This window comes from Podarcis cretensis (genome assembly GCF_951804945.1).
Source record: "Podarcis cretensis genome assembly, chromosome: 1".
Classification (NCBI taxonomy): domain Eukaryota; kingdom Metazoa; phylum Chordata; class Lepidosauria; order Squamata; family Lacertidae; genus Podarcis; species Podarcis cretensis.
Window position 1 is genome coordinate 8,065,294 of NC_137170.1, and position 27,662 is coordinate 8,092,955.

Here is a 27,662-nt window from a genome sequence, read left to right on the forward strand (position 1 = left end):
GCCGCGCAAGGCAGCAGCAGCGGCAGCGCTGGGCGAGGGAGTCCCGCCCGCCCGCCCGCCGCCCGTCAGGGAGCCAGAGCGCGCGAGCCAGAGGCAGCCCGGGCTGCCGGGGGCGGGGAAGAGGCGGAGCTGAGGCGCCAGACCACAGGCCCGTCCTCCTTCCCCACCTCCCTCCCCGCTGCCGCCGCTCGCTCGCTCGCTCGCTCGCTCCGTCGTCGTCGTCGTCGTCGTCCTTCGCCGCCTCAGCCGCCGCCGCCGCTTCTTTCCTGCTCGGGGTCGGACGGCGGAGACGCGCCCACGTCTTACACCTGAGGAAGGAAACGGGGCAGCCGCCGCCGCCGCCGGATCCTCGTCGGCGGTGAGTTGGTGGCGGGGCTGAGGGGGCCTGGCCGGGCTTGGAGGGAAGGCAGGGGACCTTCCGCGCTGGAACTCGGGATCCCCTCCGGAGGCTGCGGGAGGCCCGGGCGGGATCCTCCTCCTCCTCCTCCTGCCGCTGCTTCTCGAGCGCTGCCTTCTGCCTCCTTCCCCTCACGGAGGAGCCCCAACACCCCGGCCAAGTCCTCCTTCCTCTTGCCGCACACTTGGAGCAGGCTCTCTTTCCCCGCCACATCTGGACGAGGCCCCCTTCAGCTCGGGGCGGGCCTCCTTCCCATGACTTCTCTTTCCCCTTCTCCCCCCCCCCTCAGAAAGAAAGCCCTTCGTCAGTTGCCTCGGGGGGGGGGGTTGGAGGGGTCCTCCCCCCCCTTGCCATCGCCTTGGTTGGGGGTCTGAGGGGCTTGTGTGTTGGGGGGCAGTCGGGGTGGGCCGGGAGGCGAGGGGGGTTCACAGAGGCCAAGGCCTAGAAGAGGGCTGAGTTTTTTAATGGGGGGGGGTTGGGAATGTGTTGCCTTTCGGAGTCTTTAGGGGAAAGAGAAGGTTTCCCAAAACACAGCACGAATTTTGTTTTCGCCCTTGGGGGCGGAAGGAGGAGGGCTTCGGCATATGGGGAAGTGCGCTGAAAAGGAATGGGGCTTGTTTGGAGCGAGGCCTGGATGTGAATCGGAGTGGGAACTAAGTGCAAGGGGTGGGGAAAGAAGGTCCGAGGTGCTTTTCAGCCAGGAAAGGCAAAAGAGTGATTTTGCTAAGCGGTCGAGGGGATGTTGCCGACAACTTGCTGCAGCCCTGTGCACCCTTGGGTGCAAGTCCCACCTGAGTACATACTTTTGAGTAAACATACAGAGGATCAAGCTGGAAGTCGTAAATGGAGGGTGTGTCTGCATTTGACTGGCCTGTCAGCCTCCCCTTTGCCAGGCAGCATTTTTACCTTCAGATATATTCTTGTCTGTCTTTTCAGATTTGAGGAAGCTAAGAGGGGGGCTGAAGATCCTGGCTTCTTGGGATTGCTCCTGTTTCTTGATCATCCTCTTGCTTCCTTTAAGTGAATGTCTTCTCCGTGGCCTTAGAGTTTCTTTTCTTGACAGGCTGAAGAGAAAAGGCTGGATGACAGTTACTGACGGGGGACGCAGAGATGAGCAAGAGGGAGCTGAAATAGAGAGAAGGTAGCAGCATCAGCTGCTTCTCAACCAGAACTCCAAATTGCCCACTTACTACTTTTCAGCACTTTCCTTCTCCTTGCCAGTATGAGGCCTGGAGTGAGTGTTCTACAGATGCAGAAGTTCTGCGTTGTGTACACTAAGGAGAGGGTTGTGTTTTCATAATTGACCACTGACTTCATAGTTTAATTTCTTGCTCTTCAGTTCTGTCACTTTTTTATAATTACATGTATGAATATTACCATTTTCTCCTTGTTTTCTAGATTTTTCTTCAACTGTGGTAAAAAGAAAACTTTTGAGCTGGAATCCCTCAAATAACCTTCAAAGATGAAGGTAAATCTGTTTCTCAACTTCTCAGTTTTCCCTTCTCTTCAGTTCTCTATCCTGTCAATGATTGTGTATTATTTTCCTTCAGTGTTAAAAGTACATCATCCTGTTGAATACATATTTAGTCAAATATGGTTCATATGCCACTGCTAAGGAAGCTTGCCTTTTGCTAAACAGCCACATATGTCTGCAAACCCAGTGAACAATTTAATATTACAGTATAGAAATACAATAGCATAAAATAGGATGCTGCCTCACACCAGGTCAAATTATTGATTCATCTAGGCTAGTACTGGCTCTCCACTATCTCAGGCAGAGGTCATTTCTGTTTCATGCTACCTGATACTGGAAATTGAAGTTGGGACCTTCTGCATGCAAAGCATGGAAGAAAATGTTTATAACTTACATAAGCTTTGCAATTCCAAAATGGTGGCAAGAATTTTGTTTTACTTATGTGTACTCACTGGGAAGCTACTTTCCAGCTCTGGAAAGAAATGAGGCATTCAGTGCTACTTGTTCGTTAGTTATTACTTGTCATTAAAAAGGTCACTATTCAATGATGCTAATTCATTGAACAGAAGTATGGTCAAAGTTGATCAAAGTGAAAGTACATAAGACACTGCCTTATACTTATTTTCTAATGAATTAAGTCCTAATTGTTAGACTAATGCTGCAATCTAATGCACACTTACCTGGGAATTACCCTGTTGAAATGTGCTGTTAAAGTATTTTCTAATAAATGGGCTGTTAAGCTGGCAAATGATCCAGTGTTGTATCAGCAGTTAAAACTTTGTTAACCTCTGCTGTTCTGTATCCAGGTGCTTGTTTTTTTGGGGGGTGCAGCTTTTGGAAAAAGTGAACAAGAAACTAAGGAAAATTAGTGTTGCATTCTATCCTCATTAAACAACAATTGGGCTTGTTTCTTTTTCTTTCAACTGTATATGAGAAATGTATTCCAAAACAAAAAGTTTGACTGTTGGTATGTCTGCCTGAGAAACCACTTGTGGCCAGTAAGACTTAAAATCCATTGGCTGAAGCAGCAGCTGTCAAATTTTTTGTTTACAACTGCAGTGTTTGAGTACCATGCACTTCTCCAAAGACTTCAGAGCGTATAATCCATCTTGCAGAAATACACATTCTTGTAGGATTATTTTTAGTCTTTCCAGCGTGTACTGTTAAGTATTGGTCACTGTAAGCTGCTGTCCAAATAGTAGATGACAAATGGTATAAAGATTTGGATTCATCTATATGCTATCTTAGTAAAAGCAAAACACAAGAACCAGGTCCTTTCTCTTTTTGGTGACTAGAGTTTTTTTCTGAATGGATAAACTAAATAAATCACAATAGATTCTAAAGACTTGTTGGGTCAGAGTAAACCTGTGTGTATATGCAACTCCACTAATTGCCAGTGGCAGGTCTTAGTCTGTCAGTTACTTCCTGTAGGCTTAAAAGTTTTTCATCGTGGTTTCGTTACGATTAACCTTAAAATTGTGCCAAGGGATCTGAACCTTGAGAAGTGTCCTTGAATGCTTCCACCCTTTGACCATTTTTTCTTTCTCTTCAGGCAGCAGATGAGCCTGCCTACCTGACAGTTGGGACTGATGTCAGTGCCAAATACCGGGGTGCCTTCTGCGAGGCAAAAATTAAGACAGTAAAAAGGCTGGTGAAAGTCAAGGTAAGAGAGAGCACTAATGCCAGTGCATTAGCCACAGGTCTTTCACATCACCTATTTCATTAGATACTTTTATCTAGAGACCCGGGGACCTTCTGCATGAAAGTGCATGCATCCTGCTGCTAAGGAAGCCCAGCCCAATAGGGCACCCTGAGGAAATAAAAAGCCAAAATGTAAGGTAGCATCATTTATTTTCCAGCAGTAAGAAACCCCACTTATTTTCTCTCTTCTGGTCCAAATAAGTGTTACGGCATTGGGGTTGGGGAGAGAATCAGGAAAACCCTGTATTTCTCCTTGGATGTGTGCAGCTTCATTTTAGGATTCTATCTTTGCTGAAGAGCAGGGTTTTTGCTTTTGCTTGAAAAAAGAAAAATCAATAACAATTTGTGCTTACTATAAATTTGATGGGGCTTTTTTTGTAAGTGCTGAAATGGGTAAGGATTAAGACGAGCCCTTCATAGGCTTCACCTGTATGGTATCTAGAAATTCAGCTTTAAAAATACATTCATTTCTGAAGTGTTTCCATTAAGGGTATCTTCTAGCAATGGAGTGCACGGGTCTACAGTCACTGGATCGTTAAGAGAGCTTTCTAATTGGTGTAATCTGCTGTGTTATCAAAGAGACAGACTTATGGCTAAGTTGCTGGTGTAGCAGGAATTGTGATTTGCTTAGTCATTGATCAAGAGAAAGCAAATCTCTAATGGATCTGAGTTAATGGATCAGTTGCATGTGAAGCCATGATCATGTTGGTATTTTGCCTCACAATTAATAGTCTCATGGCACCTTTCAAAAGACTCACAGATTTAGACTGCAGTCTTGTGCCCACTTTCAAGTCCCTGTGACCATAATGGGACATCCTGTGTATGATTGTCCTGTTATTGTGGCATAAACCTCAGTCAGCTAAAATGTGTTCTTCTTTGATTCGTGTCAAGAGTTTCAATGTACTGCACTGTATGTAAAAAATGGATTTACTAAGGAAACATCACTGGAGTCCCCCGTCCCCAGATCATTTATTGACCTGACTTGGCAACCAGATAAATAACTACCTGACATTCAGAAGACATCTTAAGGCAGCCCTGTTCAGGGAAGTTTTTAATCTGTGATATTTTAGTGTATTTTTGGTTTTTATGGAAGCCGCCCAGAGTGGCTGGGGAAACCCAGCCAGATGGGCAGGGTACAAATAATAAATTATTCTTATTCTTCTTCTTCTTCTTCTTCTTATTATTATTATTATTATTATTATTATAAATACCATATACTCAATTGATAGCGTGAAATTAAATTTCTTGCAATTTCTTCCATAGTTGTGCTGCCGTTTTATTTGAATGCTTTTAATAAAAGCAAACTTCCATGTTTGAAAAATCTTACTTAGAATAATGTTCTACTCTGCATGCTGGCATATAGGGTGAGATCTGATGTCACAACAATGTGCATGTTGGGATTTCCTCCTCTTCTGTCCCCACCCCCAGTCGGATCTGGAAAGTCCCCATAGCTGCTGGGGCATACTTTAGGGAGCAACCTACTGGCGCATAAAAGTCTTGTGTGCACACATGAAAGTCCATTGCTCAAGTGGGCTGATGTTGAATCTCACAGTAAATGACATGCATTTTTCAACCTCTTTGCAAGTAAAATTGTTTTCTTTAAAATCCCTCTCAAAATATGCAGGTGATCTTAAAACAGGATAATTCAACACAGTTGGTGCAAGATGACCAAGTGAAAGGACCTTTAAGGGTATGTATGCATGTTTTCTTCAAAAGTTATCAGTAAATTCAAAAACCTGTGCATTTAAATGCCTGATTCAGAGTAAGCCAAATGACAGCAGCATTCCTGTTTGACTTTAGTTCTCACATTCATGCACATATATTTTTTCGCTGAAAGATTAAAGTGAAGATCTAAAAATAGTTCAGTCAAAAAACGGAGGAAGAAATTATCTACGAAATGAAAACTGCATAAAGTAGAATATTTCAGTGCAATGTTTATGTAACCATTCCTCACTTCAGAAACTTGATACAAAGTTTCTGGGTCCAAAGGCTTGGCCTTCCATGGGATAATTTTCAGGGATAATTTTCAGTCTTGGTTCCGTGATAGTACAGACTATGCAGCTGACAATGAAACACATCCAGGTCCCACTTCAGAGGACAGTCATTACACACTTAAGTGCCATTGAAATAAAAAGCCTTTAAGTGCAACATCCAAGGGCATTAGCTTCTTTACTGCTGAGAGGAGAGTCAATGTCTGCTAAGAAAAAAGTGTGTTGGATGCATGCATTGCTCTGTGTGAAGTGGGAAGTTCCCAAACAACTATTATTCCCTCTGCTGCTCGATGAGCAGTGGTGTCATCCTGATGGAGGGCATAAGGAGGCACAAACTGCACAGCAGCTGATAATCCCACACAGCAAGAGCCACACCCTTAACTGTGGCTGAATGGGCAAAGGAAGCAAGTATACAGGCGGCTATCCCACACTTAAATGCAGGATGCTGACTTGTCGTTCTGAAAGCAAATCAAAAAGAAGTACATGTAAGCATGCCCCAAATTCAAATCTAGGGGAGCAAAACTAGTGCCTTAGTTGTCAAAAGGTTGAGGAACACTTAGGGACTGTTGGGCTTAAAATTAGGGTGTTGATCTGTACGAGGAACTGAATGTGATTTCTAACATTATAGGTTGGTGCAACTGTTGAAACCAAGATGTCTGATGGATCGTTTCAAGAGGCCACTGTCAGTAAACTGACAGATGCAAGCTGGTATACTGTAGGTAAGTAGATTTCTGTGCCACACTAGATTTCACAGGCACTAAGATATACATGATTTCTTCTCTGTCCCAGATGCACAGCGGTTTTTGAGCAGATCTCTTATGACTTTTTAAACTTCCCAATAAAATATGGAGTCTGTATAGAAGGAATATTGCCAAATGTTTAACAATGACTTAGAACTTGGGGGGGGGGGACATGGAGCCAACTAAAATACCTGCATGAATCCTTTTGCCTGGCTGTAATGTGTCCTTGAACTCTAATGGTGATAGTAATACTTGCTTTCTTGGATAGAGAGGGATGTGTGAGTGTGAAGACACTAACCAACTCTGCAGTAGCAAAAAAACACATTTATTTCTGCACCTAGTATTGCCTCTGCTCTGCCTGTCACTGCCGTGTGGCTCCCATAAGGTTGCCCAGAGGGGAATGTGACCCTTGGGCTAAAAAAGGTCCAGGCTGCTTACATAGTGGTCTCTTCAGCATTAAAAAGCAGTACATCAAATGTGTCTGCTGGGTTGTTGAGTTAATCCATGATCAGTAGATGGACTGTACTACTTCAGATAGGGCTTGTGGGTCCGTTGTACAAATGCCCAATTATGCTGAAAACAGCTCCCCAAAACGTACCAGACTATCAACTTTTAGATTTCTCCTGCCTGCAGACTGAAATGGTGTGGTTAAGCAACAGGTGCTTCATGTGGAGCTGCTCTGTTTTGTAAGGGATGGAGAACCTCTGGTCCTCCAGATGTTGCTAGAGTACTATTCCCATCATTCCTGACAATTGGCTGTGCTGGCTGGGGTTGTTGGGAGTTTGTCCAACACCATCTGGAGGGCTACAGGTTCCCCACCTCTGGCCTGAGGATGCCAGGCTTTGAGTTAGGAGCTCAGCCTCTGTGTGTATAAAGTTTAGAAAAGTTAAGTGTAAACTACTTCCCTAGGGCTCATCTTTACCAGCTACACTAAGCACCTCCATAAGTGTCATGCTTAATGGCTGTACCTTCATACTGTAGGAGATACTTTTGAATAGGAGAGACAAGAGAAGCAATGGATTGTTGTGAGTTTTGTCTTTTCTGATATGGCTGTACTTAGCCTCAGAAACAGGCATTTGCCTTCTTGTCATTGGGGCTAAGGATTGCTTTTGGGATTCCCCCTTGTAGGTCACAAATAATAAACATACGTATGTATGAGCAGAGAGACCAGTAATTTGCGTGGCACTAGCAAGGCTTCTGGAAGGGATAAAGGCCAAGGCAGTGGATTTTCTTTTAACTTCTGTGTTAAAATAAGTTAACAAGCTGAGAACAGTTTGCTGAATGACATTGTTTTTCAAGTGTAATTGTGTTTACATAGCAACAAAATATTGGAGAACATAATTCCTTTGGCTGCCCTGAGCATCACTCCTAAAGTTTAAAGAAATTGCAGAATTGGTTTTGGCATGTTTTGCATTTCTGTGCCTTTGGACTGACAATTGTGGCCCAGGAACTTAGAAATTGTTTCAGGGACCCTAAATACCTTTTCTAGCATTTCTTCTAGCATTTTCAGCATAATTGGGAGATGAAGGAGAGACCTGGATTTTGGAGAACTGCTGCCAGTTATGGTAGATCATTTTGAGTTAGATGGATTCGCGGTCTGATCTGGTAATGGATAACTTTGCTTATTCATATTGCCCTCTGCCACCTGAGAATTGTTAACAGTGTCTTGTAAAAGAAAACATAACAGTATTTTAAATATTTGTCACTGGACTTTAAATTAAGTTGTAATGCTGTTATTTTTAATAAAGAGGATTTGCAAGTTTAGAATGCCCAACATATTGTTGTTGAGATAACGGCATGGATTTTAAATAAACTTTATCCCATTTGAACAAAGGCTTATTTGTAAGTTGCTTCTTTCAAGAAGTTCTGCAAGTCCTTTGCATACTTAATTCTTGAGTAAATATTATTCTCTGGAAGAATGGCTTAAAAGTGTTCTAGGGCTGTTTCATGCAAGTGTCAAGGACAAGAATGTAGTGGCAGTCAAATTTTGGCTTCCTGCACTGCACTGAGAATTGAAAATTGACTTAAAACTGGAAAGTGTGTTTTGGTAAGCCTTAATGTATTAACTAAACTTCACAGGGTTTCATGTGTTAAATTGTTTGGCTTTTGTCCCCCTTTACAAAAGCTCCAGGAAAGTGTATCTGTACTTTGCCTGGCTGCAGGGATATGTGTTAAAATATTACCTGCCTCTGGAAATAGCTTGTGTGTGTGCCTTTAAGCAGATACTGACACTGCTTTATGTGGAATATGAAGGTTCTGGTTTGGTTAATTTCACTCTGGTCCATGTTTACTGTCATATTGAGCAGGGCCAGCAGCTTCTTGGATAGACCAGCATTTTCTCTATTTAACAGCTGGTCTCTGGTTTCCAGGTGGATACCTAGGTTCTTGTCCTAAACTGGAATACATGTGGATAGAATTGTAGCCTCAATGAATAATTGTCTTCACTTGAACAAAGGTGGTTTGGTTGTGGTGAGAGTAAGAAAATGCTAAGGAAAGCATTGAGGAATGAATGCACACTTTTTGTGGTGACACGTATGCAAGGGGAAATCAGTGTCTCAGAGTTTGTTGTGGCTGGTGGGATCTTCCCCCGAGTGGAGTTCTGCTCAGGTGATGCTTCTGCAGGCAGAAGTGGGAGGAGAACTTCCTCGATTTCTGCCTGCAATTTCTTGCACTCTCCGAAAACCTTCCCAGAAGGTTGAGAAAAGGCTAACTTAGGATCCAAGCCAGAATCATTCCTTCTGGTAAGCAAGTTCTAAAAAATATTGGCCGTGGCCCAAAGATGAATGCTGCAAGATCTGTGGAACTTAAATTTTCTATTTTAGCCGCAGCCCAGCCTCCACACTGCAAGAGATGCTGACATTTGGGTCACTCTCACTTGACTTGGAGTAACGTTTACATAGTTCAAATGGAATTCATGACCACAAGATGGACAGCAGCAATATACCTTTAAATACCAAATAAGGGGTGATTGATCATCTTCATGCCCTGCTTGTGAGCACTTGGGTGGCAAAATCTCCGAAATGGAAGACAGATAGGGAGGCAAGCAGTTCATAGTTCTTTATTATTGAAAGAGAGAATAAAAGCCATAAGGACCACTGGTCAAAGATTTGACAGGGCTCCTGATTGCTGACAGACAGAAAGCAGTTCTATACAGTAACTGAATGGAAATCTAAGCTGCTATCTCTCAAAGTACGGGTAGCCAACATAGTGCCTTCCAGATGTGATGGTACAGCTCCCATAATCCCTAACCTTTAGCCACGCTGCCTGCGGCTAAGAGGAGTTAGGAGTCATACAACACCCACATGGCTCCATCTTGCTTACCCTTCCTTAAAACATGGGTTAGTGTATTGACCAGATGCAACTGCTGCATAGTATAAATCAGTCGAACTACATACGGTTAGGGATGGGGGAAAGCTACAAAATATGGAGTGAGTTATTGACACCCTAAGCACCTTTAACTCAATGTTGTAGATTTGTGTCAATTGCTTTTTTCTCAGTCTGCAAACAGTGTTAAAGGAAAAGAAAATCTTAGGCCTTCCCTATTAACTCCTCTGGGCCTGCCTCACACGGACCGGTGCGAAGGCAATGCTTGTTCCTTACTAAGAACAAACCTTCATTTGTTAACTGCAGGTAGCTGGAGCCAGCATTTAAGCCAGCTGTTGTTAGCAGGGCACCAGTGTTATCATAAACTGATAAACGTCTTTTAATTTTGCCAGAGACTGGCCCTCAGACTCTGTGTGGCAATTGGATTGTTTCTTCCTTGTTAAGGAGGTAGGTTGTGTTAGTGGGCTTCAATTTGGGAGCTCTCCTCTCTCTCCAGCATGAATTTGCCGTATCCAACTTTGGGGGGAAATCGTTGCTGATTGTTAGGAGGCATAACTGGCTACAGCTGCATGCTTATCTGACGTGAGTGCTATGGGAGAGGAGGGGGGGGAGCTGTTGCCCCCCCCCACCTGATTTGGTGACTACCAACTTGCATCAGCACCAGCCAGAATGGCCAACGGTCAGGAAAGTGGGGAGCTGGATGGAGCCCAACAATCTCTGGAAGGCAACAGATTCAGACTCTAGGAGATTGAGTTCAGTTCTTCCCTCAACCATGAACATGAAAGGTGTCCCCTAAGTCTCTCAGTCCCATCATCTGTTATATGGGACTGATAGTTGTAGTCAGGAGTGTACTTGAAATTTTTCTGAAATGTGTACCCATGTCCCCTAATTGTCACACATAAATCAGAGTGTTGTAGTAGTTAGAATGCTGAATTGGGAATAGGGAGGTTTGTGTTTAAAACCCTGCTTAACCGTAAAGCTCAATGTGTTAACTATGATCCAGTTGCTGTCTCTTAGACTAGCTTACTTTAAAGCATTGCTGCGGGGATTTTGTGTGTCATTGTGTGAGGGTTTGTTTGGTTTTGTGTGTGTTTTTGTGCCATGGGGCTTTTACACAGCCTTGAGCCCCTTGGTGGTACAGTATAGAAATGGTGATAAGAATAAAATGTCCTTTTGAGATCTCAGGGCTTGCCAACTTGGTGCCCTCCAGGTGTCCTTGGGCAATAGCTCCCATCACTGAGGCCCAGCGCCAAGGGCCTTCTGGCGGTTCCCTCGCTGCGAGAAGTAAGGTTATGGGGAACCAGGCAGAGGGCCTTCTCGGTAGTGGCACCTGTCCCGTGGAACGCCCTCCCAGCAGATGTCAAGGCAATAAACAACTATTTTACTTTTAAAAGACAACTGAAGGCGGCTCTGTTTAGGGAAGTTTTAAATGTCTGACGCTGTATTGTTTTTAATATTCGGTTGGAAGCCGCCCAGAGTGGCTGGGGTATAAATTATTATTATTATTATTATTAGCCTTAGCCAGCATGGTCAGTGGTCAGGGATGATGGGAATTGTAGTTGAGGACTACGTTGTCCACTCTTGCTCTAATCATAAAACTTCCAAACAAGGGGACTAACTAAGTTTAATAAGAATGCTTATTCGGTTCTCTTATTTCTTGTTCTCCTGTGTTTTGTTGCACTTTGCATTTTGTATGTTTCAGTAAGGGAAATGTTGTAGTGGTGATGCTACTGAGCTAACTTTCAGGTGTATAGGTATGAAGTGCTTTGCAAATTTTAAAGATGCAGCCTGGAAGCAGAGTAGCATTTACTATCTTTGATGTGTGTGTTTTGGTGGGAAAAATATGGCCGGATTCTGCTGGATCTGCATGAGCAGTTAATAAGAGAGCAAAACAGTGGCACTGAGCTCTTGTCAGTTGTTCTTCTAGGAATCTTTAATTTTCATGGCTCCTTGTCAATGTACTCTTTTAAGAACAGTTAAGTGTATTGAAAAGGTCATGCTCAGGGAGGCTTTAATTTGAAGTAGGCTGCATGTGAAGTAGATTAAAAAGAAAGGAGATTTAGAACAGCAAGGAATACTTAGCTGGGAGGAAAGAGTGGGTGGTGATACAATGGAAGTGTGGTTTTTTAAAATAAAATGCTTGAACCAGATGCTTGAACACCCTCTTCGTAGTACCAGTGAGACTGGTAGAAATTGGATGGAAGATACTATATCTGTGACATAATGCTAAATTACTAAATTACTGTTGCTTGATTTCACTATGTCAGATAGAAGTAGAACTTCCTTTTTAAAACAGGTGGATTAAATACCATTGGAAAGCACAGCTTTTCTCTACTGCAGTGTCTCTGGAGTGCTGGCTGGAATAGGGAAAACTGATGCAGTAGAAGAGTGATGGGTTCCTACCCTGTAGTTCCTTGCAGCAGCAGGAGGGCTGTGCGGAAGCAGTTTTTACTACACACATGACCCCTGCTGTATATGTGCGGTCCTTGCCTCTCCTCCAAGCGTAACATTTGAAAATAGCCCAGGCATGTGACCTGCCTCCAGTAGTAATGGGCAGATCAAGGGAACAGGCCCTGCATGTTGTGTTGTGTGTGTGGCATGGAACACTGTCGCCCATAAACTGCACATAGAGGGACCAAGTGTGAAGTGACTCCAGATTCACATATTGAGATAGCCAGTGGTCCAGCACCTCTTCCTTTCCTCATTGCTCAGTGTGGACCCCACATAAAGAAACAGCCAGCAATGGGAGCCATGATCAAAGGGATGTCTCTCCCCATTTCAAATCCTTTCTGATAAAGGATTAGATCTGTTGCTTTTTCCTTATACGTCTGACTCAGGAAATGGCAGTATTTCTCATAATTCATCCTTTATTATTCCAATTCATAAAAAGAACCAAACCTTAAATTTTTTAAAAAATCTAAAAGTCATATATTCGAAGAACTAAGTGTTCCAATTCTGTATTTTTATTTTTATTTTTGTTTAGTATGGTGTGTTGTGCTGTCAGCTGAGACGAGGGAAACAGGCTGGGACCAAGCTTTCAGGCGAAATGAGAGCCAGTATTTGAATAAATGTTAGCTCAAATATAGTGGTGGTGCTTGGTTACCTTTTGGCTCCTTGCCCTCATAACCTGCACCAGGGGAGGGGATCCAGTGGCTCTCCAGATGTTGTTGATCTCCAAGTCCTGTCGGCTGCAGTCGGCACAGCCAGTGGTCAAGGATGATGGGAGTTGGGAGTCCAACAACTTTAATTCTTTTTTTTTTTTTTTTAAGTTGAATTTGCAGCGACATACTTTCTTGTTTGTAGGGACGCAGGTGGCGCTGTGGGTTAAAGCCTCAGCGCCTAGGGCTTGCCGATCGAAAGGTCGGCGGTTCGAATCCCTGCGGCGGGGTGCGCTCCCGCTGCTCGGTCCCAGCGCCTGCCAACCTAGCAGTTCGAAAGCACCTCCGGGTGCAAGTAGATAAATAGGGACCGCTTACCAGCGGGAAGGTAAACGGCGTTTCCGTGTGCGGCTCTGGCTCTGGCTCTGGCTCTGGCCAGAGCAGCGATGTCACGCTGGCCACGTGACCCGGAAGTGTCTCCGGACAGCGCTGGCCCCTGGCCTCTTAAGTGAGATGGGCGCACAACCCCAGAGTCTGTCAAGACTGGCCCGTATGGGCAGGGGTACCTTTACCTTTACCTTTTACTTTCTTGTTTGTAAGGAAACATTCTAGTCTAGAGCGAGTTAGACTTGATAACCCTCAGTGTCCCTTTCCAACTCTATACAGTTTTGTGATTCTATGACTTGTTCATAATGCACCATTATCCTTTCCTGTGCCCTTAGAAACATCATTGGTTTTTGATACACCCAATTCTGCTTAGAAAGTTAGTTTGTGGCAGCAGGGAGTTGTTTGTTTGGGGTGCTGCTGCAGGAGGGTCACTAGCAAAACACTTCCATCTTATGAGGCATTCCCAAGAGTCGCACCTGCACAGGGAGAAAGTTATTTACCTGGCAACACACAGCTTACTCATAGTGCGGATTCCAATTTCAGTGTGTGAAGTAGCCTTGAGATCCAAAAGTAGGCTGCAGCTCCTTCAAGGCAGGATCAAAGCAGATTTAACACATTGTTTGGCTTATCTTTCATTTAACTAATCTTTCTGATTTGAAGACTTAGCCCTGCACCAGCTCGGAACATCAGTGACATAACACTTCACCCCAGCAGCTCTTCACGTGTCAAAAATCGGGACTTTGATTAAATGAAGCGATCATGCAATTCCAAGATCAGTGGTGTATTTCCTCTGCCCCTAGGCAGAAAAAAAAAATCCCATGTGGCTGCTGAAGAGAGATTTTCCATCCTTGCTTAACCTTTAAGCCAATTGCCTTGGCTGCTACAACTTAGAAACTGGAAGTGGTTTCTGTTCAGTCCTGAACAAATGTGCAGCAATACTGAGGAAATGCCCAGAGGGCTCAGTTTTTTCACTGTTTCTTCCACTGGATCATAACCAAGTTGCCCTCAGCACCTACCCCATTCTTTTTTCCCCTGCTGTCCTTATTGTGGACATTCTTTGCTGCTTGCAGTTCCCATTCTCCTCTTCCCCCACCTCCGGCAGCTGGAAATTGCAGCCTAGGCTGTGGTAGATTTGTTCATGTTGCTGGTTTTCTGGTAAAGAGCATTCCTGTGCTTTGAAAGGAGGTGCCTGTGTGTTTTAAAGTGCAACATTTAGGTTGTAGACTTTGGTTAGGGGCTCAGTTAGGAGTTGAAATGCTTGTTCTAGGGGCTGTCAAGATGGAAAGGCGATTCCAACAGTTGGATAGTTGACATTCACTCTCCTGTATTCCCTATGTACAATTATGTATGAGATGCCGCACTTGGCTCAGCTCAAGATACGCAGTTTATCCAAACAAGTTCTCCTCAGAGTAGGCCCATTGAAATTAATGGGCCTAATTTAGTAATGTCAGTTATTTTCAGTAGGCCCACCCTGAGTGGTTGTATAAAAAATGCTTCAAGCATTTTTATGCCGGCAACATTAAAAAAGAATGATTATACATTGCGGCTTAGATGATTTTTGACCCCAGCATACTTGGGAGAATTAATGTTTATTTATTTATAGTTTTTATATTTCACTGTTTCCTCCAAGAACCTCATACACAGTTCTCCCCCTCCTCATTTAATGCCACAACAACCCTATGAGGTAGGTTAGGCTGAAAGTCAGTGACTGACCCAAGGCCACACAGTGAATGTCATGGGGAAGTGGGGGTTTGAATCCTGGTCTTCCAGGTCCTAGTCTACACTCTAACCACTATACCACACTGGCTGGCTGTAAATTTATAATGCTTTGATCTGTCGCGCTATGCTGGAATGGTGAAGCATTGTTTCCAATAGGCTGCTTGAGGTGATCGTTGCATATTGATCTTCAGTTTGTACATGCGTGCTTTCTCTCTGGCTTTACAACATCTAAGCATATGTCCTTCACATGCTGTTCCACTACAAGAAAGCTTTCATCACTAGTTGGAATATTCCATAAGAAAAAATGAGCAGAAAATGTGTATGATGGAATGCAAACAATGGTGTAACAGCAGCTCAAAAATGAGACTACAGTGGTGCCTCACAAGACGAAAATAATCCGTTCCGCGAGTCTCTTCGTCTAGCGGTTTTTTCGTCTTGCAAAGCATCCCTCTTAGCGGCTTAGCGCTATTAGCGGCTAAGCGGCTATTAGCGGCTTAGAAAAAGGGGGGAGGGAAAAAACTCGCAAGACGTTTTCGTCTTGCGAAGCGCCTCAAAAAATGGAAAACCCTTTTGTCTAGCGGGTTTTTCGTCTTGCGAGGCATTCGTCTTGCGGGGCACCACAGTATTGGGGGCACTAAATATATTCACATAACAAGAATAATTTGCAGTTTCCATTTACTTGCCTTTGCAAATAAAGTGGTTTTTCCTTTTATGTAATTTTATTGGTTTGGCTTTGTTTAGTTTTTGATGACGGTGATGAAAGGACTTTGAGACGGACATCGTTGTGTCTGAAGGGAGAGAGGCACTTTGCAGAAAGTGAGGTAAGGCTGTTTCACTCTGAAGCTGTAAACTTAACACTCTTCTTTTAACTGGAAAATTAGCAAGTTGTCAAGTTGTCATATTTTCCCCTTCCTCTCCCAGACACTTGACCAACTGCCACTAACAAACCCAGAGCACTTTGGAACGCCGGTGATTGGGAAGAAATCCAACAGAGGAAGGAGATCCTCTCTTCCTGTGTGAGTGTGTTTTGTAATGCCTTGCTTCTAATAGTATTACTGGGCTTTTCTCAGACATTGGAACGAGGAAGGCAGGTTTGGTCTTCAGTGATGAGCTTAGAAGAAGTGTGCCTCCTTTGCAAGGAGCATAATATTGTGCAATTACAGTTTACTTTCCTTCTTTCCACCCACAATCATACCACACTGTTTCCTGAAATCCCCTAATTTTCAAGAGATTTGCCTTTCACCATACAAATCACAAAAAATGCCCCACTCAGAGGACAACGTTTCCTCAGAAGGATAGGCTACCCATTTCTTCTGATGCAGTCCAGAAGGTGACAGCCTTTGGACAAAGTGCATAAATGGCTTCTGAGGTGGAGGAAGTGTCTTGGGCTTCCTGTCTCCCTTCTTGCGTCAAGTCTCTTCTGAAATGGAAAGCACACTTCCCATTGAAATATCCTTGGAGACCTCACTGTTTGGTGGAGTTGCAGAAGTGGCTGAGAAACGCAGTGACAGGAAGCATCTGGAACTTGGGTTTTAGGATTCTGCAGAAGTGTGGTGCTGCATGGAATTCTGCATCCTGGAAGCCTTTTCTTCTTTAACTTTCTTCCTTCTGTTGCTGTGAAGTCAGACTTGAAAATGTGCTGGAGTTATCAGAGGACAGGACCCTGCAAAAGCTCCTTGCCATTCAGGGACTAACAGAAGCTGAATTAATTATACAAAACTATTTCACACTTTTTAATAATTTGTATGCATACTGGCTTGTCTTGGTGTAGGACTTGGACTATTTTTGGTACACAGGGCTTTCAGTTTTTAAATTTTAAAATGTGTATACACACACACACACACACACACACACACACACTGTATTTCAGTACAAAGCCTAAAATAACAACATAAAAATATTCTGAAGTATATAGAAGTATGTATGTGAAGAAACATGCCTAAAGTAACAGACAATGGAAGCCAAGCTGCATTTAAATCTTCCTTATTAAAATTAGATAGATGCATGCCTTGTTTTAGCTTGCTTGTTAGAGGGGAGGAGGCTGTTTCGAGAATAGAAAAGGCATGGGTATGAGAGTGGTAGAAAAAGACAAAAATTGGCAGAATATAAGCTTAAGTGGAAAGAACAAGAATTAGGGCATAAGAGAGGACAAGGAGGAGATAAGGTTGAAGCACATAAGTGCTTTAAAAGAAGGACTAGTGTTTTAAGGAGCTCCATTCAAGCCTTGATTCTAGCTTCCCTGGCAACAATAAATATTGGTGGTTTATTCTTGGAAGTGCTGAATTTCAGAACTAACTGTGGACACAGAGAAGCTGTCTTTGCTGGACCAAGTAAAGCCCATGCTGACTTGGAATCCTTCCGGGTGTAAGGGGACTGCTAGGCTACGTGGGTTGGTTGTGACACTTTTGAGAATAACAGCAGAGCCCAGCCCCATGAGCCCTCTGGCTTGCAGCCATGGCAGCACCACACATGCAAGAGTTCTTGATTCTAGCCCCAGCGCCTCTCGACAGCACAATGCACATATGTCAGCACAGGACGAATCTTTAGCCTACTGCATTCTGCTTTGTCTTAAGCCATTTCCCTCAAAAAGGAAGAAAAGAGCTGTTGAGGTATCAAGGCTGCGGTGAGGTTATGTGCTCCTCATAATCTCCACATTCGGGCTGTCTAAAATCGCTGTATGTTTAACCCTCTAGTAATGAAGATGAAAAAGAGGAAGAAAGTAGTGAAGAGGATGATGATGATAAGAGGCGTCTTAACGATGAATTGCTTGGTAAAGTTGTCAGCGTGACTCCCAGCTCTGAGGAGGCGGGGTGGTATCCAGCTTTGGTGAGTGAGAAATCTTTAGGGGCTTTTATAATAGGGCACAAAAGTCAGGTGCTTTTCAAAGGGGAGGAACTTCAACGGGGCAAAACGCCTTTTGAAACTAGATTTGAGTGTAAAACGGCTTTGAGATCTTGTTCTGAGAAAGGTGACAATAAATAAAGCAATAAATAAATAATGCTCCTGGGTCTCCCAAGTTTAAGGAAATGCTTCTTTTTTTGAGGGGGGTGGGAGAAAAATTAATGCATTGTCCATATTGAAAATGTTTTTTTACATTCTTGGTAGTGCAACTCTTGCTCAGCCAGTTCCTGCACAAAGGCAGGTTCTGCTAACTGACTACATAGAATATAAACCTTCCTGGTAAATACGTTTGGTGGGGGAAATGTTGTTTCCTATGGAACTTGTTTCTATGACATCTGCATCTTCACTGAGATCCTGCTATAAGTTCATGGCTGCTTCCTCTAGTTCCCATCATGGCTGGCTCCTCTAGTTCCCACTTTGCCCATTATCATAATTTAAGTACTTTGAATAGAAGTCTCTGAAATCCTACTTGGCTGGCGGGGACCCTACTCAACCCAGTGGGAGATACATCTTCTGAAGGAAAATTCTGTAGCTATTGCTCCTCCTGCCTGCTACAAAGTTCAGCATGATGAAACCCAATTGTGGTTTCTGTGTGTGCATGCCCATGTGGTTTGAATGCTGTTCGCGTCAAATGCAATTAGACATACAGTGGTGCCCCGCAAGATGAATGCCTCGCAAGACGGAAAACCCGCTAGATGAAAGGGTTTTCCGTTTTGGAGATGCTTCGCAAAATGAATTTCCTATGGGCTTGCTTCGCAAGACGAAAATGTCTTGCGAGTTCCTGCGGGTTTTTCCCCCTCCCCCCCCTTTTTCTAAGCCGATAAGCCGCTAAAAGGCGCTAATCCGCTAAGCCGTCAATGGGCTTGCTTCACAAGACGAAAAAACCGCTAGACGAAGAGAATCGCGGAACGGATTCTTTTCGTCTTGCGAGGCACCACTGTATAAATTATTTTTAGCTAAAACAAGCATGCACTGTGGGCACTTAAACGCTTTCATTTCTTAGCATGTTTCAGAAGGAAGATATACCTGTTTAGGTTGAGACTTCGGACTCATGATTAAGTTGGAGAAAATGTAGCTTTAGATGAAATCTTACCGTGTTATTTGATTTGCCAAGGTCATTCTTTTCATAGGTGGTTTTTTTGTGTGAAAGCAGCCTTTTTATTTAGATTTACTATGATTCCTCTTTTAGGTACATGTAAAATACGTGTGCATGCTCTAGGATTTCCCTTTTTTGCATTTGCAGAGCTCACTATGCAGTCATTTGGACTGGGTTTTTTAATCACCATCCTGATTTATGTCACTTGCAACAGATTAAAAACAGGACAGAACCTATTTAGCTGAAGAGCAGGATATAAATGCTTTATTAAAAGCCCTACCAGGAGGCTTGCAAGCCACAAAACAATAGGCAAGAAAGGGATGGGGAGGGAAAACAAGCCAACAGAGTTGTTATTAAAGTGCTCAGTTTGAGTAGAAATAGTTCAGGAACTAGAGCAGTCTGATGGAATGGACCCACTCTCTATCTCTCCTACTGCTGCAGCTTGATGATACGTGAGGAGAAGGGGAGCCAAATGGGAGTCAGGCTTCTTTTAGTTAAATATCTGGATTTGTATATAAATATGTATATGAATAGACAAGCGTGAGGATTTAGGGATCACTGTCAATAGCGCATCGCTAATCCCTGGAGCTCCTGCCTTTATGGCAGTGAAATTTTTCTTACTGGTATAACTTTCCTAATTGGGAAAATGCGCTGGAATGCATGGACTTCCTCAAGATGGTTGCAGGAGGAGGAGCATGTATAATGTGTGCAAAATCGGAGGAAGTTAAAGATTTAAAAGCAGTAGGGTTCTGTGGCATTGTCACAGGAAGCAGCTATATTTAGTAGTTCCCATAGCCCCCGGTGTTGTTTAACATGCATGCATCCCCTCTTCTGAGACGAGGGTTTACTTAGTACAGTCCTTTCAGCCTCTCAAAACAGTGGGAATGAGCTGCCCGATCATGTGGTGCTGGTGTGCATTTAGGATGCATGACTGGCAAACGACAACACCCTCAATAAAGTAGGAAGATTTTACTCTATGATAAGCTTCACTTTTCAGACTTACAGGCTTGAATCTCCTGGTGCACATTAAGGTTAACAAATTATTTCTGATGAAGAGCTTGGCACTGAAGAAGTAGATCAGGATAAGCAAGAGTATAGAAAGTTGCTTTATACTGCTGTCCTATCTAGCCCTGTATTTTCAACACTGACTGGCAGTGACTCATCAGGGTTTAATGCAGCCAGTCTTTCTGAGCTCTACCTGGAAGTGCTGGGATTAGACCTGATGCATGCAGAGCAGGTCCTCTGCCACTGAGCTATGACCCTTCCCCAATCAAACTTCTTTTAACTGTGAACCTGAGCAAGTTTGATCTTGGGAGTACATACGCATATGTAATCTCATAGTTGAGCTTGTTGTGCGGGTGGAAGGGTAGAGATTTTGGCTGCAGTTGTTATATACACATGATTTTAATGATGGAAACTTACTGGATTGTCTGTCTTGTTTTGTGGGGAGTTCGCAATACTTTAAAAACATAATAATTGCCTTTAGGGATCAGATCAAGCTCCTTTTGGTCTCACTGCCTTTCTGACAGTATCTAACGAAATGCCACATAAACTGTACATCTGGTGGCCTTTCCTCAAGTTTGTTGGCAGCATCTGATATATTGCATATGGTCTCTGATTATATTTAGCCATCATAGCTTATAACCAGTGTGGCATCTGTCCTCCAGGAATTTGCTAATTTTTAAAGAAATAATATTGAGGCTGTTATTTCCTCTTGTATCTTTATGGCTCATGGTGTGAAATGCTTTTTCTGTCCTGAGCGTACTGCTAATTTAACTGGGAGATCTCCAGCATTATGAGAGATGGAAGAAAAAATTACCTCCCCGCAGTGTCATTACCTAATGGATTTGTTCTGGAAAATAAAATGCTGCTATTAGGAGTTGCCATAACAGAGCTGAAACATGATGTATGAAACCTTTCCCCCCACCCCCTTAGTAGGAGGAATTTTTAAAAATCCCCAATGCCATGTGTTCTTTTTGAAACTTCAGGTCTTATCTCCCAGCTGCAGCGATGACATTGCAGTGAAAAAGGACCAGTGTTTAGTGAGATCTTTTGCAGATTCCAAATTGTGAGTAGTTTTTCTACACATCTCTCTATCTCTCAGGTATGGTGTGTTGCAAAATAAATACATAAAGTTCAATGGTTTAACTTAGCCCTCCTCCAAAGTCAGAACCTTTTCTACATAATCCTATTGTTAATGCAGGAAGGACATAATTAAGGCAGCAGACTACGATCCACCAGTGATTGTGGAATTTAACAGGATATTCTTAATTAGGGTATTCCAAAAGGTAAGCATGAATCTTGTGGAAGACTTTCATTCTTCACTAGGATGATCAATTTTGTGTTGAAGTTTAAAATAAAACACTATCTTGCCTTTGTGGCATGCAAATTTTCAGCTGTAAGCTATTAGCTGTGGAGCTACCAAAATCATTTTGGAAGTGTGTTTAAAACTCACAATCCATTTCCTACTTACATTTTTCCTACTTCATACAATATGCGATGGAATTTTCACAAGACTTCTTGCCCCAACCCCTCGTTCAGAAAGGTTTCCCATTGGAAAAGAACCAATTAAGGGTACAGGCTTACCAATACAGTTACAAGATATTTCACATTTGTCTCTTTGCCTTATTTTTAAAACAACAAAAAATTTAAGAACTATGCTGATGAAGAAGATGATGATGATTAGCTATGTCAGATTAAGTTACATTGATGCTGACTTCCATGCTCAGAGCACCTTATTAATTCCTTGTTGGTATTTGGGTACTTAGCTTGGTGAAGCTGCCTTCAGGTGAACAGTTATTTCTCTGGCCTGAACATCTGAACTCTTCCGTACTGTGAGACTGCAAGTAAAGAAAGGAAATACATTGGAGGATGCTGTCCTTTATAGAGGCACATGTAAAAATTTTGTTTCAGTACTTATTTGGCTTTTTATCAAAATATTTCTTTTTGTTTTTAATTTGAAAAAATGCATGTCACCAAAAGTTAAATACAGCTGCCCTTTGAGTTCATCAGTGAAGATAAGTTACAGTTCAATAAAAGTTACAGATAGGTAGCCGTGTTGGTCTGCCATAGTCAAAACAAAAAAAATTCCTTCCAGTAGCACCTTAAAGACCAACTAAGTTAGTTCTTGGTATGAGCTTTCGTGTGCATGCACACTTCTTCAGATACCAGATTATAATTGACATTTTTGTATCTGTATCAAAGTTTTTCCAATGATTGCTTTGCACTTACTGTCTGCTGCTTTGGATTTCCTTTTGGCAGAAAAAGGGGCACAAATGAAAACAAAATGAATAATATTTTACTTTCTGTATTTAATTATTGCATACCAGATACAAGATTGCATTGGAAAATACAGTGTTCTTAACTTGCAACCTCATGGACTGATCACCTAGTTCTAGTTCCTTTACTGATAAAGGCTTGCAACTATAATATGTATCCCTATAACTCATTAATTAGTGGTGCGAGAGAGCCATACAGGAGTATGGCATGTATTTCAGATTATTCAGACAGAAGCACTGCATCACCTACATTAATTCATGCAGAAACAACTTCATATAGATGGATGGTTCCTTCCCATAGGTTAACTTTAGTAAATTTAAGTATTGAGATAACCTGTTCAGCTGTTTAAAAATGAAGATTAGTGCAAATGCATGGTATCAAAGACAGAGTATACACAGAGGTATACTTTTTTAAAATGAGAAGCTTCGGGAAAATGAATGTGGCATATTTAATCCAATTAAACAATTCTTTTGCAGTTATTCAGTAGCAAGAAAGGACATTGAGGAATTAGACATCCTAAACGTTACAAAATCCGAGTTGTCTTCTAGAAAAGGTAAATTTCAAAAGTTACTGTATAAAAGCAAATTAGTTATGCAATTATAGTTATGCAACTAGTCATAGAGATGGAATCCACATGGTCCTGGTGTTGGCTATTTGCAGTATGGTAGCGCTGCAGAGAGCTTGCTGGGGAGATCATGCATTAAAAAGAAAGGGACTCAAAAATAACTTAAGGTTTTAATTACGAAAAAAACAAAAACTCCATTTACACTAAATACATCAACAAACCAGACCCAACCACCAACCCAACCCCCAGGGTAATGGGAGAGCTAGGTGCTGCTCCTTATATACTACAACCAAATGCTGACACACCTTAATCAGTACAACTCAGCAGCACCTGCTATGTTTCACAGCTGTAAAGCTGGGTCTCGTTATCTTGCTCTGGCCCTTGCTCTGGCCCCTTAAAGACATACACATCGAGTGGAACAATGATGAACCTTTACATTTAAAGAAACCATTCAACACCTGGGCAGGTCTATCCAACGTTACGTGGACAGTAGTCTTGTACAAGCATAGAAATGGAACATCAACTGGTAATGCACTTGCAGAAGGAGGCAGAGACCAGTCGGCAGGCCTGTCCACAAAGTACAGGTTATTGATTATGGGTTTAAAGGTAAAGGTAAAGGACCCCTGACAGTTAAGTCCAGTCACGAACAACTCTGGGGTTGCAGCGCTCATCTCGCTCTATAGGCCGAGGGACCCGGTGTTTGTCCGCAGACAGTTTCCAGGTCATGTGGCCAGCATGACTAAGCCGCTTCTGGCGAAACCAGAGCAGCGCACGGAAACGCCTTACTTTCCTATTGATCTACTTGCGCTTTCGAACTGTTAGGTTGGCAGGAGCAGGGACCGAGCAACAGGAGCTCACCCCATTGCGGGGATTTGAACCGCCGACCTTCCGCTCGGCAAGCCCAAGGCTCAGTGGTTTACACCACAGCGCTACCCACGTCCCTATGGGTTTAATGACATACAAATGTGTGTACCCTAACGGACAATTTCTGACATGAAAAGCAGCCTGGGTAGGGAGACATCTGAAGGGTTGAAGCAGTGAGGGGCAGGTGCTTAATACTTTCTCCATTTGCTACTTTCCCCTTTTGATTCCCCTTGCCCAGCAGCCTTTCTCTGGTGTGTTGGCAAGGGGGAAACGGATGTCAGGAAGCATGGGTGTTGTGAGAACAAAAAGGATAGTTGCAGCTGAAAAATGATATCCAGTAAAAAGCTCCTCCCACCTGACCCTGCTTATCTGTCCCCACTCACACCTGCTTTTCTTGATAATGGGCCATGTCTGTTTTATTAAAAGTGTTTGCATCTAATCTGTAGTTAGGTTCTATTCAGGATAATGAAGCACATAAGTGTTGTAGGTAGTTCATATAGATTGCAAGGAGTAGAATTCCTAAAAGAATGGAAATGTCCATGTGGCTATTTGGTGGTTAGTGTGCAGCAGAAGTGTCCCAAGAATCAAGGATTTGTGGCACACCTGGGTGTGAGCAGTAGAGCCCATAAATCAGACCACAAAAGTTAGGCTGCATATATTTCTGTTTCCAGCCCACATTGAAACAGTTGGAAAGAAAAATGCAGGAATGTGGCCATTCTTGCAGTAGATTTTCTAAAGGAATCTTCCCTGTCAAGCAATATACAGTGGTACCTTGGTTCTTGAACATCTCTGTTGATGAACATTTCAGAACCCGAACACAGAATTAAATGCTTCCGTTTTCGAACTCAGCTCATAAGTCGAACAGCTTCCACTGTCTGTTTTTCAATTTTCTCAGCTGAATTTGCACCTCGGTTTTCAAAAACTTGAATGGTCTTCCAGAACGGATTGTGTTCGAGAACCGAGGTACCACTGTACAATTTTCTGGTTATCACGGATATTTGATTTGCAATTTCAGAGCATTATACTTCTAGGATAATGAATGTTATAGTGGGATACTAATAGTTTGACTCTTTGCAGAAGGTGAGCATTATTTAAGATGTTATGCTAGTATTACCAGTAGATACCCTGGTAACAAATGCCTAGGTTTAGGGTGTATTGACATCTTGGATGTCATATATTGAAAGCGGCAAGTTATGAGTGAAATCAGAAGTGTAAAAATACTGTAGGGGCTTATAGGGCAGAGATGTATGTATCTATATGCATGCGAGCCAAGTTTGTACAGTGACACAATTAATAGGATGCTCTTGAGAACATGACAGGCTTTTGGAACTCCAAGGACTAATATTTATTCTAGTATTAGCTTTGAGGTCCAGGGCTACTTAGTTGGTGTAACTATTCCTACATTTTAGTTGATGTGTGATGCGGGGAGGACAAATCCTGCTCTTTGGCGGGGGGGGGGGGAGTCAGTGGAGAGTTGATTCCATCTGATTAGGAAGACTGTAGTTTAGTGGCAGAGCTCACTTGTTGCATGTGGAAAGTCCTAATTTCAATCTCTAGTATCTCCAGTTGAAAGAATCTTTATTTTGGGCCTTGAAAAGATCTGTACCCCAAAAAAGGAAGGAATGCTGCCATTCAAAATCGGCATTACTGAACCAATAGTCGATCTTCATTTGAGGCAGCTTTATATGGTGTGGAATATGTTCTTCTAGTCCTGGAATAAGCATAAACCCGCATTATGGTATGAAAGCTTTGGTTGTGTTTTCACTAAGCCTTGTAAACATCAAGATGCTTAAAGGAATGCTGAGGGTTAAGCATTCCACATTGTAGGAACTGAAGAATTTACACATAAATGAAGGTTGTGAATTCTATGCTACTAGTAGATGTTAGAAAGGTAATCATTTCTTCAGATTGATTTGGTATATGCCCCTTGGAAGTGCCCCTTTATTTTATTATTTTATTTTGGCATTAGTTTCTCACCTTCCTCTTGATAACCCAATATTGAATTTGTGACCTTAACGTATGGCTGAAAAAGGAGCAAGGATAGCGCCAATTGGTAATAATGCAGTTTTGATTCTTAGTACCTTGAATGAGTAAGCACGGGACGTTTTCCTCCGAAGGGTTACAAGAGGCGAGCTCCTTCTTCAGTCTGAAAGTTATACCTTCGAATTGGAAGATGGATATGCGGGAAATCTTGGAATCCTCCAGCAGTGATGAAGAAGATGGCGGTGAGCCTGGGAGTGATGAAGAGGAAGACAAAAGAGAACATAAGGAGGAAGAAGTAGTGGTGAGTGGGTTGGCTTTCCTTTGTACACGTGTAACTTAATATGCTCCACATGTAACAGTCATGTTTGAAAATAATTTCAAGAAAAAAAATAGCTTGATCCTACAGATTGATCTTGTGGTCCTCCAGATGTGACAGCTAGCATGGTCGGTTGTCAGGGATAAGGGATTTACAGTCTAGCAACACCTGGAGGACCACAAGTTTCCTATTCCAGCTATAGATACTTAAATGGAAGCAAATACCAACATTTTCTGCTGTGTTTGCTCCTAGACGGAGCTACAGGATGGCTGGTGACACAGTGGAAGGATACAGTGAAAGCTCCACATTCCTATGCCCCCACTCTAAGAAGCATGTCTCCTTCTGGTGGTTGCTGTTTCTGTCTTAAGAGCTGTGAGGTGTATGACTTCTCCCTGTCCCAAAATTGTTTTGGGGAGTAAGTGCTGCCTAGCTAGCAGGAATAAAAAGCAAAAAATACCCTATTTGATCATGTGCGAGAGATGCATAGAGAGTAGCAGGGGAAGATTTCAGTCCATCTTTGGATGGTGTCCCCACTGCAACTGGAGACTGTAGAAACTGACCTAACAGATACTGAACACAAGAGGAATGTTCTTAGCTTTTTTCACATGTGTGAAAGAGGATTCCATTTGTTACTTTGAGCAATTTCTTTCCAGGTTACTTTCCACAGGAACATTAATGTAGGTTAGATGAGGGCACATTTTGATAAATACTAGGCTTGAAAATCTTAATTTCAGAGAGCTACTATTTCAGGAAATCAAAAATCCTTTTAAAAAACACTGAAGGCCATTTTGAGTGAGCAACACTGAAGCATGGTTTTTCCTGTGACATATTATTATACTGCACATAATTTTCTTAATAGTTGCATTATTTTGTGCTCCTCGGATGCAGAACCAGGTGGAAAATGCATGTGTGTGTTATAGCAGGCACTTCCAACAGGTAGATCATTGGACATCTGTAGATCACTGGCTCCCTTTGGCTCCCTAAAAAAGCTCAACAACTTTGACCTCAATCCCCAGTTTTTAACTCTGTGAGTAGATCGCAGTAGATCTTGGGAGTTGGTCACCCCTGTGTTATAGGTAGTAGACAATGGCAACAGGATTGGGGGTGGGGTGGAGATAGACTTTTTAAAATGTTTCTTCTGCATGTAATAATGGATCAGGCCAATGGTTCATCTAGTCTAGCATCCTTTTCTCACAGTGGCCACCTTGATCCCCATGTGAAGTCTGAAAGCAGGACCTGAGTGATACAGCAGTCTCTCATGATCCCCAGCTACAGAGCAAGTAGTCTTTGGTAGCCTGACCCATGAATTTGTCTAATCTTTTAAAACCATGAAAGTTGGCCATCACTACATCTTGTTTTTCAATGTACAATGTGCTTTGTTTGTCTTTCCTGAATCTTTCAACCGGGTGGAGTCCTAGGAGATGTCTGTGGCTTTTTAGTTGAACCTCATTTTAGTTTGGGACAGCATTAGAACACTTGAAGGCTACTTAACTAACTCTCAGCTGCGCATCACTGAAGTTACTGCAGACGAGATGCAGATTATTTTCACATTAATGTAAAATACGTGTAGTCTGAAGAGCTAAAATACAAATATTGCAGACAACTGAGGCAGAATTTCTATCCTGATATGCTCAAGAGTCATTGTGCTTCAAGAAGGAGGCAGGCATTTCCATACTCAAGTTCCCAAGGTTCAGATCACATGTTCATTCTCCAACCTTACTCCCTAGAATCAGCTATCCCCCACTTCACCAGTTATAGCTATTGTTCAGTGATGAAGCCTCAGCACTCCAAGCAATTGTGGTTTCTCTCAGTACTCTCTCCGTCAGT

At 42.7% G+C, this 27,662-nt stretch overlaps 1 protein-coding gene across 4 annotated transcripts in view; it reads left to right on the forward strand.

Moving 5' to 3' along the window:
* The first annotated feature begins 102 nt into the window (after positions 1–102).
* ARID4A (AT-rich interaction domain 4A) overlaps positions 103–27,662 on the forward strand; it is a 61,869-nt gene continuing 34,309 nt past the window's right edge. Inside the window, exons 1-12 of one of the 4 annotated variants that reach the window (XM_079984250.1) lie at positions 103–358; positions 1,461–1,538; positions 1,796–1,865; positions 3,424–3,534; positions 5,197–5,262; positions 6,192–6,282; positions 15,573–15,652; positions 15,753–15,847; positions 17,525–17,657; positions 20,817–20,896; positions 22,584–22,660; positions 25,654–25,820. In XM_079984250.1, the coding sequence (XP_079840376.1) occupies positions 1,860–1,865; positions 3,424–3,534; positions 5,197–5,262; positions 6,192–6,282; positions 15,573–15,652; positions 15,753–15,847; positions 17,525–17,657; positions 20,817–20,896; positions 22,584–22,660; positions 25,654–25,820 (906 nt within the window). In that variant the 5' untranslated portion in view covers positions 103–358; positions 1,461–1,538; positions 1,796–1,859. Of the gene's footprint in view, positions 359–1,379; positions 1,539–1,795; positions 1,866–3,423; positions 3,535–5,196; positions 5,263–6,191; positions 6,283–15,572; positions 15,653–15,752; positions 15,848–17,524; positions 17,658–20,816; positions 20,897–22,583; positions 22,661–25,653; positions 25,821–27,662 lie in introns of those variants that run through there. The other 3 variants (XM_079984248.1, XM_079984251.1, XM_079984249.1) reach the window with 3 other exon arrangements.